Here is a 16,907-nt window from a genome sequence, read left to right as displayed (position 1 = left end):
CCGTAAGGACTTGTCCTTCTTTTCAATAAAAAAAAATCCCGCCCCCAGTGGCGACGAAGAGGCACGTATGAGACCCGTAGCGAGACAATCCGCAACGTAGGTGTCCATAGCCTTCCGTTCGGGAATTGACAATCGAAAAGACTTGCTCTTGGGGAGTGGTGCGCCCGGGAGGAGGTCAATAGCACAATCGTAACTGCGGTGTGGTGGTAACTGACAGGCATTGTCTTTAGAAAAGACTTCCTTGAGATCGTGATAAATGGAAGGAACGTTAGTTAAGTCAGTAGAGACCCTAAGCGACGCCACCTTCTTCCCTTCGTCCGAACGTAGACACCGAGATAGACATTCCCGGCCCCACGAAGTAATTCGCCCCTTGCCCCAATCGAACTGAGGGTTATGAGTACGCAGCCACGGATGCCCAAGAATCACTGGTGTGTCAGGAGAAAGAAAAACAGAAAAACAGATCATCTCTTTATGAGTCTGCTTCACTGTCATCCAAACAGGAACTGTGCGGTGCGTAATATGAGTTAATCTACGTCCATCCACTGCGATAGTGCTTAAGGGAACCTCTAACCTTACCAGTTTGAAACCCAAACTAACTGCAAACTTGGCGTCAATCAAATTCTCCTCTGAACCAGAGTCTATCAGTGCCCGAGAAGAGAATCTTCCCTTACTGGTGTGCAGGGAGATAGTTATATTACAACGGGGAACACGGTTAGTAGGGATTCGGCTCGACCATGCCCCGTAATTCACGGTCGAGCCTGATCTTTTGACCGATTAGGACACCAGGCAGCCCAATGACCCTTCTGACCACAGAAGCGGCACGTCCCATCCTTGTGAGGGGATTGGGCCCGCCTTTCAGTGATCTGGGTCTTACCCAGTTGCATGGGCTCGTGTACCTCCAAGGATCTGGGAGAGAATGAAGTGCCCCTTCTACCTATAGGTACCCCCCCACTAGGAGATTCCGCTCTAAGCCCCCCGGTCTGAAGTGCCCCCCCCTGAGTCATCCCATCCAGACGAATGGCCAGGTCTATCAGTTCTTGGAGAGAGTTAGGCTTCTCCCTGTTGGCCAATTGAGTCCGGATGTGAGGATTCAAGGCCCGTCTAAACACTGCCTTGAGGGCGGTGTCATTCCACCCTGCATCGGCCGAAATGGTAACAAAATCCACCGCGAATTCTGCCACCGACTTATTACCCTGACGAAGATCTAATAATCTATCGTCCGCGTCGCCAGCACGTTCAGGTTTATCAAAAACCGCTAAAAAACGCTGTAAGAACGCTTGGTAGGTACAAACCGCCGGAGAAGCGGTGGATTGTGAAGCCTCCGCCCACGCGAGCGCCCGACCACGCAATAAACCAATAATGTAAGTGATCTTGTGCACATCGGTGGGGAAACCGGAGGGACGGATACCAAACACCAATTCACATTGGTACACAAAACCACGGCACTTATCAAGGTCAACGAAATAGGGTTCAGGATGAACCGTAACGGAATCGGTACGAACCTGAGGTGAGTCGGCAGGTAGCGGAACAGCGTCGGCCGTGAAAATTCCCGACGAAGCCGGTCGTGACGGAGATGGAAACGGGGGGGCAGGTGCCGCGATGGCTTCCGAGATACGTTGCACCTGACGTGCCAGATCCGACACGAAACGTACGATCTCACGGTTGCTCTCCACGAGGGACGCCATTGTTGGGTCTTGGGAATTAGCTCCGGGTGGAAACGCGGGCGCAACGGGATCTGATCCGGGCTGATTTCCCGAGGGTTCCATAATGGGCCAGTTGGTACTGTTATGGGGATTCAAACAACCCCTAGAGGTTAGTTTGGAACCACTACTCGGGAAATCAAGCTCAGAAACAGAAATCAATGAAAGAGGGTTTTAATACCAATACCCCAAATTATAATCAGCAATGTAACAAAATACTACAGCGTAAGTAAAGGAAGTTAATGTTCATAAGCACGTAACACATGTCCAGACGAACGGAGTCGGTTCCAGGGCTTCTAAAACGTAAGTGTCCCAATCTCAAGTATCGCCTGGACCGCTCCCACCTGCAACAAACAGAATAAACACAGCCGAGGTAAAGGCTCAACAAAATAGGAACAGGGATCTACTAATAATGCTCTAGTCCGACGACCTAACGAGACCAACTGGCAACAAGGATTCCCACACCACTTCTATATATAGTGCTCGTGATTAGACTACTTAAGCCCCGTGCACCAATAAGAAAAGAACAAAAGGTGTGGCTAAAACCCTCCACCAATGTGACCCCGTAACAATTTACAGGTTTTACATGACATATTTACATATTTATTTACGTAATGTGCATGTTTAGCACTTTTGTGGACCTAAGTGTGTGTTTTCATATATTTTCGCACCTCCTGGAGAAAAAAAACTCCCTGTTTCGGACATTTGCGTTGTACAGACCCGTGCTCCCCTTTTTAGTTAGTTAAATTAAGGTTCCACTGTACTTTCTGCAAGAAGAAAACTTTGATGCACAGCCACCACAGCTCCATGTCCTCTTTTAAATGTGGCTTAAATTATGATTAGCTGCTTTTTAGCTACGTATTTACAACTGTGTGTGTGTGTGTGTGTCTCATATCTGCTAAATTGCTGCCACTCATCGAGCTGTTTTTGTGTGATTGTGTGCTTTGTTCAGATGATGCTAATCAGTCTCTTTCATTCCAGCAGCTGATAAACTGATTAACACATGACAGACACAATGATGAGGTCTCGCACCACCACTAGCTATTAGCTAAGCATAAACTTGAATAAATCCAGCTCACATTCAGGCACACAACCAGAAACCATTTTGCTCCCTTTTTCTCCTGATTTAGTGTAGCTAATTAGTCTTCCACTGCTGTAGATCCCTACTGCGTTCGAGGAGGGTACATTCGCCTGCTCCTGCTCCACGCCCCCTCTGACGTGTGTGCAGTCTCTCGACCCCTTCTTTTTCGCCCGTGCCTTGGTGGATTCGCACATGAGGCTCATTCACTTCTGTACAGGCACCTCGGGCTGCTAACCAGGGTCTTTGCACAGTGTTTGAAGACCCCGCCCACTTTATTAGTCCGTTCTTTTCCCACTCAGCAGACTTGATGGCCAATTTTGACTTCTGTAGGCACTGCCAGTTGTGGCGCCCAGCCGACCGGTAGCAGAGCCGAGATTCAGACCGAGGTTTTAGATTTTAGTGCTGGTGTGCTAGCGGAACATCCTGCTGCACCACCTGGGTATCAATATTAGCGGTTTTAACTTACATAAACTAAATGCCACTAAAAGAGAGACATGCCACAGTCAACATCACACTGATTCTCACAGTCCGGTTTGAATCTCAGCTCTGCTATTAATCATCTAGTGGGCACACTTGGCAGTACCTGCAGCAGACAAAATTGCTCATAAACTTCAAACGCTGTGCAAGAAAGGTGCCTGTGCAGAAGTGAAGCCTTAGGTGCGATCCACCAAGGCAAGGAGTGACTGCGCACACATCGAAGGGGGCGTGGGGCAGGCGAATGTACCCTCTTTGAACGCAATCGGGATCCCCAGCAGGGGAAGACTAATTGGCTACACTAAATCAGAAGAAAAAGGGGGAGAGAATGCATAAACCAATAGAAAAAATATACGTGTTTGATATTAGCCCTGTCTGTGAACACTGAATTGGTCGACATGGAACTGTTTGGCTGTAGCTGTAGACTCGGCCTGTATTTTCCTTTACTGTGAGTGTGGATGAAAATGTGACGTAGGTGTAAAATCCTAACAGGATCTGACTCGGCACTCCATAAACCGGCCCGTGTTCTCTGCAAAGTGATCCAATCAAAGCTGACGCTCACCACCACCGGCTTCTAATTAGCAGCATGGGAGGGTACACGGTGCACCCAGCATCTGATTATGGAGTGAGAGGCGTAGTGGAAAGTTTCTTAATCTGCCTGCCGTCGTGGCTGTCTTTATTAAAGGCAATAACGAACTAATGAGGTGGAGCAGTTCCTTAAGTTGCTTTCTTTCTCTTTTTAATCACTCTTTCTCTAATGTTTCTGCTGCCTGTCCTCAAGCAAAGCAGGGTGCAAAAGACGAAAAACCATTAAATAACTAACTAAAAAAAAAACACATTTCATGCAAATATAGAGGGATGAACAAACAAATAGAAACATTTAAAGATGTTTAACAGGGAGAACCTGAAAAAGACTAGGGTCATGATTAACTCCAGGGGCGCTGAACAATAGCTGACCCTTGCGCTCTGACCCCAGCTTCCATTCCAAACAAGCTAGTAAATGCGGAACAAGACTGTGATTGGACTGTACACGTGTATCTGTATATATGACAGATACATGTATTCTATTCTTCTTCTTTACGTGTAGTCTAGCGGTTAAGGTACTGGACTAGTAATCAAAAGGTCACTGTTTCAAGCCCCACCACTGCCAGGTTGTCACTGTTGGACCCTTGAGCAAGGCCCTTAACCCTCAATTGCTATACTGTCACAGTACTGTACATCTCTTTGGATAAAAGCATCTGCTAAGTGCTGAAGATGTAAATGTTCTTCATAAATAATTTGTGTTGGGATGTTAGAAATTAACTTTTGCAGCTTCTTTAATGGATGAAGACGGTGGAAGTCTAACTTGCAATGGTGACTGGAGTCCAAAGTAATATTAAGATCTGGCTATGCATGTATTTAAATACAGACTATTTCAGGAAGCCAAATACTTCTTGTGGACTCTGGATGCTTTGCTGCAACACTTAAGCTTATCTTTATATAATATCCTTAGACAGCCATTAATTCACAGTAAGAAAGTACCAGACTGCTGAGCAGTTAACTTTTTCACAGTGTACAAAATGAATAGACCCACTATTTAGGTCAGTAGTAGATATTTGTGTAATATTTTTCCTGTATGCTCTTGCAGTTATTTGTGTTACTACACCCACTCTTGGAATATAAGTCGTGTCACATCCTTGGCATAGCTTGCTTGACAGCTATAAATGATCTGATGTATCCAGGGATCATGGTGGAATTGTAAAAGATGCCTTGTGGCTACATTTCTGTAACTGAATGCAGCAGTAGGATGATGGGTATTAGGGTTCTGTGGATTAAACTTAGTTGTGCTTAAAATTGCATGCTATGCAAACCATGAAAGTTCTTCAAAAAGTTTCCGCACTTTTTTATTAAGAATTTCAACAACAAATCACATAAATTTTCCGATGCATTTTTTCCAGCATCGTACCAACTTTAATGCCATCAGCAAAAAATGGTTTTGGTTGAGCACGTAGCCACTGATGCAGCACTGCTTTCACATCTTCATCACATGAAAAAAAAAAATAATAATATATATATATATATATATATATATATATATATAGGTTTTTGGACACCTGACCATGAGCTTGTCTGACGTCTTATTTCAAAACAGAAATAGTATTAAATTTGAGCTCTAGGTGATCTTCCAGCTATATAAAGCCACTCTTCAAAACAGACTTTTTACAAGACTTTGAAGTTTGTGCCCATTCAGTCAAACTTACTTGTTCTAATAAACACTCTTTTTTCCATTTGTGCTCTCATAATTGATAAAAGAAGTTGTGTTTTACTAAAGACTCTCTAATGCAAATGTGTTTCCAAATCCTTAAGATGTTCTGGTGTAGGTGAACCCATAAGTGCTGGAATCTGTTTGTGGCTGTTTTTGTGTGCGTGCTTATCCCAGCATTTACCTGCTGTGTTGTTGCGCTGGTGCTTGCTGTGTGCCATGTAGCGCACCTGATTATGATGGGACTCTGTGTGCTCACGATGACAGAAGCGAAGCCCCCAAGGGGACTGTGACATTAGAAAAGAAAGGTAACTTGATGAGAAAGGTTAGAATGTTTTCTCACACACAGGTTTTTTTTTTTTATCACTTTCTGGTCTTTGTGCGTGAGCTTGTTTTTCTTTTGCTTTTCTGTCACCTCGGTTTTGGCCAGTGGCGAAATGGAAGTGAAGCTTGGCAGGAAGGGCAGAGAGAGAGGAACATTTCAGGACAGGGTGAGGGAGAGAGGTGAGAGAGCGACAGATGGCCAGAAGGATGCTGGTGTGGCTGCATGTCACTGGCGTGACTGGCATGGTTCTGGAGTTCAGACGAATGCATCACGTTTCATGCTTTCTTCTTTTTCACCAGTCATTATTAAACAGCCTCTAAACCAGGGCTCAGAGTCAGATCTTGCAGAAATGTTGTTTGGTTGTTTGATATTGTTGATTGATTTGATTGATATTTTTTACTAGCTTATAGGTCACCATTTCTAGGAAAGCTCTCTCATTAAGAAATCATTAGTCAATTATCGCTTTGGAAAGGTAATTAATATCTTTTATTACCTAAATTTTTTGGTACATTGACTTTAGAGTGATGACTTATATGGTTGTAATAGTAAGATGACCATGCTAAACAAAATCGGGCTTTAAAAAGTGTAAACATATTTAAACATCATTCATTTATTTATCAATATAAAGAATAATAAAGCTTAGTGTAATAATAAAGCTTAGCTATGTACAGTATGTGTGTTTGTGTACACACATTGGTACCTTAAAACTCGACGTCAGTTGGTTCTGGGAGTGGCGTCGAGTGCACAAGGTGTTGAGTTTCAAGGTATTTTTTTTCCTATAAGGATGTATGGAAAACCTGTTAATGCGTTCCATGCTCACGTGGAACTGCATATATTTTAGGTTAATGTTAAACGATGGGGTTATTCGCACTTTACTCTGATAACATTTTACCGTACCGCTCAAGCAAAGTCAAGTTTAAGGCAAACAACGAATTTAAGTGTAAACATTTCTTGACAAGGGACGTTGAGTTTTAAAGATTTAGAGTTTAGGGGACGTCGAGTTACGAGGTACCACTGTGTATATACAGGTCCTTCTCAAAAAATTAGCATATTGTGATAAAGTTCATTATTTTCCATAATGTAATGATAAAAATAAAACTTTCATATATTTTAGATTCATTGCACACCAACTGAAATATTTCAGGTCTTTTATTGTTTTAATACTGATGATTTTGGCATAATATAATATAATATAACATAATATAATGTGTGTGTGTGTGTGTGTGTGTACAGTTTAGTGAAATTTAAAACAGGGAATTATTATGCTAATCGTGTGTTTCTACTTTACGAACCTGCCGGCATCTATTATTTTTTTATGTATTTGTTTTATGTTACTTTGAAAAGTAACATATTGAAGTTTTCATTATCAGAGGCACATCAGCCTACTAGAACATATTTCACAGTGTTTAAAAATGTAGATTTAGTGGATATATTACAGCACAGATTAAATAAGCTAGCTACTGCATAATATCACAAATGTTCTGCTGTCCTTGTGCGTCCTTGCATCTGCATTAGCACTGTTATACAGACCAACATATCTATGAAGTGTCTACCACTAGTTTCTGAGGGTGTTTTTACACTTTTTTGTTGTTGACCCAAGCTTGGGTTCAATCAATAATACGAATCTCTGATCTACCTGAAAAAGAGCTCTGGCACTCAGTTCATGTGTGGACTGTGTCGTGTAATAAATATAATCCCCTCTCCAGACTGGGCACTGAGTAACGAGTAATGTAAAAGGTTAAACATGTCAGGTTACATCCTATTTCACATGGGTGGGGAACTGTGCTCAAATCAATGGCTAAATCATAGACACCAAATATACCTTACGTCTGGTGTTTGGGGAAACAGACAGAATAAATTTAAATACAAATCAAGCAAGGAATTAAATGAACACAATTATGTACATCTCATGAAACCACTACATTCATTATTCTTGTAAATAAGTGAGCAGCACTGAGTAAAACGTTTCAGCCAAATGTTTAATCAATAGCAAGCCAAGTGAAAAGCAAAAAATATGAAATGCATTTGTGAAATTATCAATGAACGGAATGATTAAGAACTTTCTTTTGTTTAGTTTTTTTATGACACACAGTGGTACCTTGAGAAATTTGTGCTCTTGAACTCCACGTTTTTCTTAAAATCAACGTGTTCAGCTTTTTAAAAATTATTTATTTATTAAATTTCAAATTAACAATGAACAGCTGCTTTGTTCGGCGCTCGGCTTGAGTGGTGCCGTAAAATGTCATCAAAGTGCGCAAATGAGACGGATATGCATTTGTGTGGAATAACCATCAGATCCAGTCTGAAAGCTCCACATGTATCTGTGTTTATCTGGATTTTTTTCACTGTTTCACTTTTAAACTTGAGTTACAGCTCAAGGTTCTAAGAAATTGTGAGACCATGGAACGCATTAACAGGTTTCCCGAACATCCTTATGAGAAAAAATACCTTGAAACTCAACGTCTTTAAAACTCGACACCACTCTCAGAACAACTGACGTTCACTTTCAAGGTACCACTGTATTTATTTCATTCCCTCTGCATTAAATGTGAAGTCACAGTCGGGTATTAGAACCTGAAGGAAGCCAGAGTTTGGAGGGACTGGGTTCTGTAGAAACACAATTCTGCAGCGATGATGCTCTCCCTAAAACAAGTTTAGAATCAATCCTAATGTTTAACCTTAATGTTTGGTACATGTCTAAAAAAGCCTTATTCTGTACTGTGGAAATGTATAGCATGCTAGGCAGCTAATAAAGGTTGTTCATGTGTTTTTTTTTGTGTTGGCTAATGAAGAGTGCTGGGTTGACCGGAGACAGACCGAGCCGGAGATTTATATGCACACACAAATGCAACATCAAACCCAAATTAACTCTTTGATATGGGAGGATAAAACACAGCTCGGGTAGATCAAAGACACCGGTCAGTGTGTGAACATATGTGTGTGTGTGTGTGTGTGTGTGTGTGTTTTTAAAAATGTGTGCTGAAAGAGTGTGTTTCACAATGCGAACGTTTCAGCTCCTCGTACACCTTTCACCTCATCCTAATAATAAACGTGTAGTGTAAAGCCATTACGCAAGACTCCCCACGTTAGGTTTCTATGATTACGAGGGTTATGATGATCTCGTTCTAATTGTGGCGTAGCGGTATCATCTCACCCTCCCACATAATCCCAGTCTGCAGGATTTCTTGCTCCTGCACGCTCGCATGGGTCCACAAGCGGTGAGAGTGCGTCTAAACTGTATGTGTGCTGCACTCGGTGTCTCTCCAGACGCCGTTTAGCTCAGTCTCCAAGCGAGCGCCTTGTCTGATCCCGTTGCCATGGCAACAAGGTCCGGTTTCTCCTCGGCTCCTGTCAGGGTCGTGTGTGGTTAAACGTCTGGGAGAGAAGTTAGCGCTCTCTCTCTCTCTCTCTCTCTTTTCTCTCCTCCCTCTCTCTCGAGTGACAGTACGAGCATGTGTGTTCATCATCACAGCTGAAATAAAGAGGAGGGGAAGTCAGGAGTTTAACATCGTAATCACTCGTCTGCAGTTGTTCATATCACAGCTCTGTGTAGTTATTAAAGTAAATATGTTCTACACGTTCTATATGTTCTGTACGTCTTTACCCTGTGCTGTTTGCTTTTTTTTTTTAGTTTATTTTCCTTTAATCTTTACTAGTACTTCATATCTACAAATTATAATGACTTTACTTGTATCTCTAGAGTGGCTCATTATGGGCTTTCCACATCCCTAAAGTCATAACTGTCTCTGAAAATGTGTGTCTGTGAGTCTATGATCATATTTCTCCTGCTTTTCTACATGTCCTGTTTATTGCTACAGTTTTGGATAGATCTGCTATTTAGTGGACACTTTTATCCAAAGCAACTTACAACTATGACTGAAACAGTTTGAGCAATTGAGGGTTAAGGACCTTGCTCAGGGGTCCAACAGTGGCGACTTGTCGGTGGTGAGGCTTGAACCAGCAACCTTCTAATTACTAGTCTGGTACTTTTAATCACTGATCTATCGCTGCTCTATTAGATTTATGTAATAGACTGTATATTAATTTTCTAACACTAAAGTTTTTAGTGTCATCATTTCTTTATCTTTATTCTCATTTTCCTCTCATACCCCCCTATCCTCTCTGTCCACAGAATTGGTTGGGAGTTTTCCAAACTCAGTTTTTAGCTGCTTTAGACTTCGACATATTGGACATTTTGACTAACCAGAAAATTATCATCCTCTTCACTAAAATCATGGTGTCTATAAATGGAGTCTGTATGCCCCTTTTCATCCATTGATCCCATGCTGAATTGTTACCCTCTGTCAGGGTAATGCATGTGCACTACGTGTGTAATCACATGGCATATGTGACATCAGCTTCAGGTCTTTCATCAGAAGACAGAGAGATCATTCAGAGTGGTTGATCCAGGGTGTGTAGCAGTTGGTGTGATTTTAGAAGCGGATGTTGTACTGAACGATATGAGTCACCTCAAGCCATCATCTACACACACACACACACACACACACACACACACTTCAGTTATCTAATGAGGCGAGATTGCACTACTGAAGCAAAATGCAGGCAAAGTTCACACATCACACACGACTTTTTAATGGGAGTGTGCTAAGCTGCTTAGTCTTGTGCTCATGGGGAAACTGCTAATTGACTGTGACGTGTAGCTTGTGCCGAGGTTGCTTATTAAGTCAATAAAAAGTCAATGATATTCTTGAAGGACCAACTCTGTGGCACTATTTTATTAACTCTTAGAGGTTGATGAAAACAAAATAAGTTCATTTCTTCACTATATGTTTTATTGTTCTCAGTTACAAAGTTTATGGACAGTAGAATAAAAAGAGAATCCAAATTTATTGAAAATGGAAGAATCATCAGATTCAAAAATGTTAATTTGTCATAATTCAGAGAGTTATATCGGGAAAAGGATGCTGGGGATGGAGTCACCAGGGCAGGATGAGGAGAGGATGCGGTGACAGAAGAGGATGCTCAGAACAGGGCAAGATGGAGCCGAATGATCCGCTGTGGCGACCGCTAACGGGAACAGCTGAAAATAAAGAAGACTTAATAATAAATCATAATCCAAACTACTTGCGAGCAGTCCGGGTTTAATTGACAAACCAGTTCTGAAAATGTGTGGATGATTTTGTACCACACTTTTACTGTAATTCACTTAAATAAAGTGCAATTTAAAAAGATTATCAGGTACTTTACTGTTTTAAGGTCATCGAGTTAGAAAACTTATAAGGAATATTTCTCAAAGCTCAGAATGAAGTGATTCTTTTATTTAGCACAAAAATGCCTTTGTAGTTGTTTATGACTTTAACAGGATAAATGGGTAAAAGTTTTTTAATATATTCTTATTTACATTTGTGTCATTTAGCAGAAACTTTCATTCAAAGCTACTTAGAATTGTGACCTAATAAAATGCAAGCAGTTGAAAATGAAGGGCCAGTGGCAACTTGGACGATCGCTCATCTACTACTGCTGTTTGAGTCGGTCATCTTCTAGACCTTCATCAGTGGTCACAGGACGCTGCCCATGGGGTGCTGTTGGCTGGATATTTTTGGTTGGTGGACTATTTTTAGTCCAGCAGTGACAGTGAGGTGTTTAAAAACTCCATCAGCGCTGCTGTGTCTGATCCACTCATACCAGCACAACACACACTAACACACCACCACCATGTCAGTGTCACTGCAGTGCTGAGAATGATCCACCACCTAAATAATACCTGCTCTGTGGTGGTCCTGTGGGGGTCCTGACCATTGAAGAACAGCATGTAAGGGGGCTAACAAAGCATGCAGAGAAACAGATGGACTACAGTCAGTAATTGTAGAACTACAAAGTGCTTCAATATGGTAAGTGGAGCTGATCAAATGGACAGTGAGTGTAGGAACAAGGAGCTGGTTTTAATGTTATGGCTGATCGGTGTACATAACTCACAGCTGTCTGGTTGAGAGTAATGGTGATGCTTTTACTTCAGGTGTAATTCATACACACTGTGCAGGGGTTCATAGTTTTTTAAACTTGTGACCTTAGTTTAAGGACTTTTTTTTCCTATTCCCACATTTTAGCAAGCTTACTCCTCAGTTCATGAACTATTTCTCTGTATCAGTACTTTAAATAAGTGCATATTAAATTTCCACTTTACGTACAATCTTTACTTTGCATTGGTAGTTTAGGTGCTAGACTGGCCTGCCTGCATTCTATACCCGTCTCCCACTTGAAGCTTTCTGAAGTACAAAATATGACAATAGAGACGCAGAATTCACAGAAATAAAAGTCACTCAGTTTCCAAACTACTGCAGAACATTGTTTAAAGAAAAGATGATGTAACACGGTGGTATACATGTTACAAAGCTTCAGCTCTTTTTTTAACATGTCAGTAAAGCTCCTTTGCTTTGATTTTTCTGAATGGAAGACTTTCAGCTGCTCTGGTGTCAGTCTCTGTCTGGCTGAGGTCACCCCGGCCAGGCAATTAGAGACTAAGAAGCCCAGAGAAAGAACCTGCTCTTTCTCAAGCATGTCAGTAGCTCAAAAACGTGTAGCATCCATCTGGTCCTGTGTGCTCTCACTGTGTCATCACTGTGTGGTGAATAATAATCCAGTCGTTCTCTGAATGATCCCACAGTTCCGTTCTGACTCTTTGCCTTTTCTTTTTCTATTTTCTCTCTTTCTCTGTTTTTTTTCTGATTGTACTTGGATGTGGTTCTGGATGTGTGTAGTGCGGTATTTGTGTTGTAGTTGGGTGTTTTGCTGGTTGCCTGATCTTATTTTGCCAGAAGGGGTTTGACTTTAATTGTGCAGATGTGCCCAGAGATTCTGTGTTGTGCTATTCTAGGCTGAAGCCTCTGATAGCAGCTGCTTGGTTGCACACAGTGCCATTATGGACGGAGCCTATGGATTGTTCTCTTACTGTCTTATGTGAATGTATGTGGTGGGTCTGAAAATGTCACTCAGAATAAAGTAAATTACTTCATTATGTATACTTCTGAGGCACTTTTAGGTTCAATAATAAATAATTAACCTTCTAAAGAAAATGAGGATTCATACGAGGGGTCTTCAAAAAGTTTCCGCACTTTTATATTTTGGTTGGAAAGGGTGAAGGAGGGTAGGAGGAGCAGTAATCGGTCGTGTCTGAAAGACTGAGAGCGATCTTATAATCTGGATTGAGCGCCATCTGATTTCCACCTTTTTGGACCGCTTAAAGAAGCTTTAAGGGGAAGAAGGTTCTTAAGCTGATTTCTGGGATCCTTTGAAGCTTCTTTGGTATGTTTATGAAATTTTAGCCTGCTGGTTTGATTTATATCGGTTTCATGGTTGATCTGTTTGAAGATAATGGCTCTTCTTGGGTTTGTTGAAATACGAATGCCTCTCTCGCACCACCAAAGCACGCCAAGCAAGTCATTTCTTCTGTCACAGTAAGACAGCAGGCCTTGGACTAAAGGAGTAATTGGTTGTGTTTTAGAGACTTAGAGAGCTGATACTCCGGATTCAGCACCATCTGATTTACACCTTTTTGGATGCTCAAAGAAGCTTTAAGGGGAAGAAGATTTTCATGTGATGATGATGTGAAAGCAGCGGTTTATCAGTGGCTACGTGCTCAACCAAAAACATGCTTTGCTGATGACATTAAAAAGTTGGTACAACGATGGAAAAATGCATCGGAAGGTGACGATGTTGAAAAAAGATAGAGTTTGTTTTTTAAATTATTAATAAATAGAGTTTTAAAAAGTGCGGAAACTTTTTGAAGAACCCAAATTCCAACAGACACGCTCTATAATCTATAATCTTCCTGCAAGAAGAGGGCTGGAATGTCCACGGTGTGTGGGTCATCGCTGTACTAATGCTGTGGTTTTGAAATAGGATGCGTCATGGTCAGGTGTTCACATATTTGTATTCGGTTAGTATAAATATAATTAAGGTTTGCTGATTGTTTATATTGTTTGGTATAAATGTGGCCTGGACCTGCAGGACTCCACTGTGCCACCCTTATTTCTTCTCTGCGCCCATGTTCAGCAATAATTTGAGGTTAGATTTGGCACTGCAGCTTTTTTAATAGTGTTTTAGTGTATCTGCAGGCTCTCCTGCGCCTCCAAATCAAGCCAAAGTCATTTCTTCTGTCACAGTAAGACAGCAGACCTGGGAATAAAGAAGTCTAGAAAGAGAAAGAACATATTTTTGTTTTGTTTTTCTCTTGTAACCTTAGTGAGCTGCTGTTTTGCCCATCACAGACTTGCCCCCCTCCGGAGCCGAACTTTCTCTCGTGTTAATGATTAAAGCAAGCAGGGAAACAACCACCAGAGGCTCTTTAGAAGATTATACTCTCCAGTTCAAAGCGTGACTATCGCCGGGTCTAATTCTTACATTCTATTGCTTGCTTACCGCATCTGAACAGAGAGCGCCAATAAATTGTTTCCCAGAGTGCCAGAGGCCTGGTTCCGGTAAGTCACATTAACTGAAACACATTAAGTCCTTATTAAGTAATAGAAGTATCAGGTTCAGCGCCCTCATCAATCCCTCCTTCCTTCCTTCCTCTCTAACTTCCCTCATCTATTTCCTCCTGTGGCTATGAAGTCTGACAGAAGTGAGGAATAAAAATCTAAAAGTGAAAGTGTGTCCGGGATCAGAAAGCGATGCCAGATTTGATACTTTCAAACACAATAGAGAGAATAAAAGATAGTTTAGGATAGAAAGAGATGGTTTTGTGCCACCAGCAAAAGGAAAATATCAAGCTAAAAGCTCTGGCGATTTAGAAGGCGAGAGAGGGAAGTGAGTAAATTGAAAATGAAATGGTCCATAAACGTGAAAAGATCAGAGCCGGGTAGATTTAGTGTGAGAGCCTAAAGCTTAAGTTACTGCACATCCACATCAGTTATGTACTCGAAATATTGTGTTTACTTTTTACTAACAATTTGGAGAAACTTTGTCTTATTATAATGCAGTGAACCTAAAGAGCAAATCAGCTTATCAAAAAGATACATGAAAATGCCAAGTTAAAAGTTTTTATATTAAATAAAAACAACAATAATAATTATAATAATAATTTCTTCTATGCATTTTTGTCTGATTTTCTTTTCAATCTAGTCATATTCAATTACTCAATCATATGTTCTTTCTCTACTGCTGCAGACCTCCTCTCCTAATTCAGGAGAGCCATGACTAACCCACTCCCCCTCACTCAAGACGGGATCATGTGGAGATCTGTATTGCGTACAGAGAGTCACGCACTGATCTCCATTATCCCCCGTCTCTGTGCAGACACCATCAAACAGTTAGACATGACTAAATAACTCCTACCAGGTTGATATATTTTAACTTTCAATTGTAGCGTAGCAGTTAGGTACCGGACTATTAATTGAATGGTCGCTGGTTCAAGTCCCACCACTGCCAGGTTGCCACTGTTGGGCCTTTAAAAAAAGGCCCTTAAGCCTCAATTGCTTAGACTGTATACTGTTACAGTACTGTAAGTCTCTGATTTAATGAGTATAAAATCTTTAAATAAAATATAATGTTTACACAATTTTAAAATCCAATAAAAATGATCTTGGTGTTTTAAATTTAATGAATTAGTAAATCTTACCAGACTGATATACCAGACCACATTTCAACTACTTATTTCACTTGTTTACTAAATAAATGACTTAATAAATGAATTAATAAATTAAAGCTAATTAACTAAGTAAATAAAATAGATTCAAATCCTATAATAGGAAATATAAGTCTGATTTGTCTGAGTATCCAATGTTTTTACTGAAGATGTTTTTGCACTGTAATTATATATATATAGTTTTTTTTTTTTTTTTTTGACACACTTCACATTCATATTGTCTATATTTATGAATAAATGTTATGAAGTCGTATAAATATTTTCTGTTTCTGACACACGTCAGGCTTTACTTTACCTCTGAAGGTTGAACCGAGGGAGAAATATTTATGGCTTGCTGAGCTGCTTTAAGCGTCTTTATTAATGTTTAATGATTCCATTCACACGCCGAAGGACGTTTTTGAAAAGCCGTTGTCGGTGTTGGTGTTTAATAAATCTTTTCTGGAAGTGTTGTCCTTAACTCTTGTGCCTTCACGTGGTTTGAGCGCATCAGCATCATGGTGATCCTGCTGAACTGTGTGACTCTAGGAATGTATCAACCATGCGAGAACATCAACTGCACCTCCGACCGATGCCAGATTTTACAGGTAGGAGCTTTCAGAGCTTTTTTACATCCACCTGCTGATAATCTCATGTTAAATTTACTACTTAACAATAAATATCTCGTTATCTTTAAAAACAGGACCACTACAGAGCAGGTATTATTTAGGTGGTGGATCATTCTCAGCACTGCAGTGACACTGACATGGTGGTGTGTTAGTGTGTGTTGTGCTGGTATGAGTGCTGCTGGAGTTTTTAAATACCGTGTCCACTCACTGTCCACTCTATTAGACACTCCTACCTAGTTGGTCCACCTTGTAGATGTAAAGTCAGGACGATCGCTCATCTATTGCTGCTGTTTGAGTCGGTCATCTTCTAGACCTTCATCAGTGGTCACAGGACGCTGCCCATGGAGCGCTGTTGGCTGGATATTTTTGGTTGGGGGACTATTCTCAGTCCAGCAGTGACAGTGAGGTGTTTAAAAACTCCATCAGCATTGCTGTGTCTGATCCACTCATACCTGCACAACACACACTAACACACCACCACCATGTCAGTGTCACTGCAGTGCTGAGAATGATCCACCACCTAAATAATAGCTGCTCTGTGGTGGTCCTGACCATTAAAGAACATGGGGAAATGGGGTTAACAAAATATGTAGAGAAACAGATGGACTACAGTCAGTAATTGTAGAACTACAAAGTGCTTCAATATAAGTGGAGCTGATAAAATGGACAGTGAGTGTAGAAACAAGGAGGTGGTTTTAATGTTATGGCTGATAGGTGTATAGTCTGAATAATAGAGTATATAATCTGAATAATAGAGTATATAATCACTCTGTCCTGAAAATGCGAGTCATTTTTTCTGTCCCTGTCCATGGGAATCTTTTTGAGAGTCTTTTGAAGGTGTTTTTTAGAATCTCTTTATCCACATCGAGGCAGCAA

At 40.9% G+C, this 16,907-nt stretch overlaps 1 protein-coding gene across 1 annotated transcript in view; it reads left to right on the top strand.

Annotated features, from left to right (window-relative positions):
- The window catches only part of cacna1ia (calcium voltage-gated channel subunit alpha1 Ia), a 103,275-nt gene that overhangs the window by 20,332 nt on the left and 66,036 nt on the right, over nt 1–16,907 (top strand). The window contains exon 2 of the mRNA XM_062984833.1: nt 15,899–16,010. Coding sequence (XP_062840903.1) covers nt 15,899–16,010 — 112 coding nt within the window. The remainder of the gene's footprint in view (nt 1–15,898; nt 16,011–16,907) is intronic.

This window comes from Trichomycterus rosablanca, chromosome 22, assembly GCF_030014385.1.
Source record: "Trichomycterus rosablanca isolate fTriRos1 chromosome 22, fTriRos1.hap1, whole genome shotgun sequence".
NCBI classification, from domain to species: domain Eukaryota; kingdom Metazoa; phylum Chordata; class Actinopteri; order Siluriformes; family Trichomycteridae; genus Trichomycterus; species Trichomycterus rosablanca.
The sequence above is the reverse complement of the archived record's forward strand: the minus strand, read 5'-3'. Positions and strand labels throughout refer to the sequence as shown.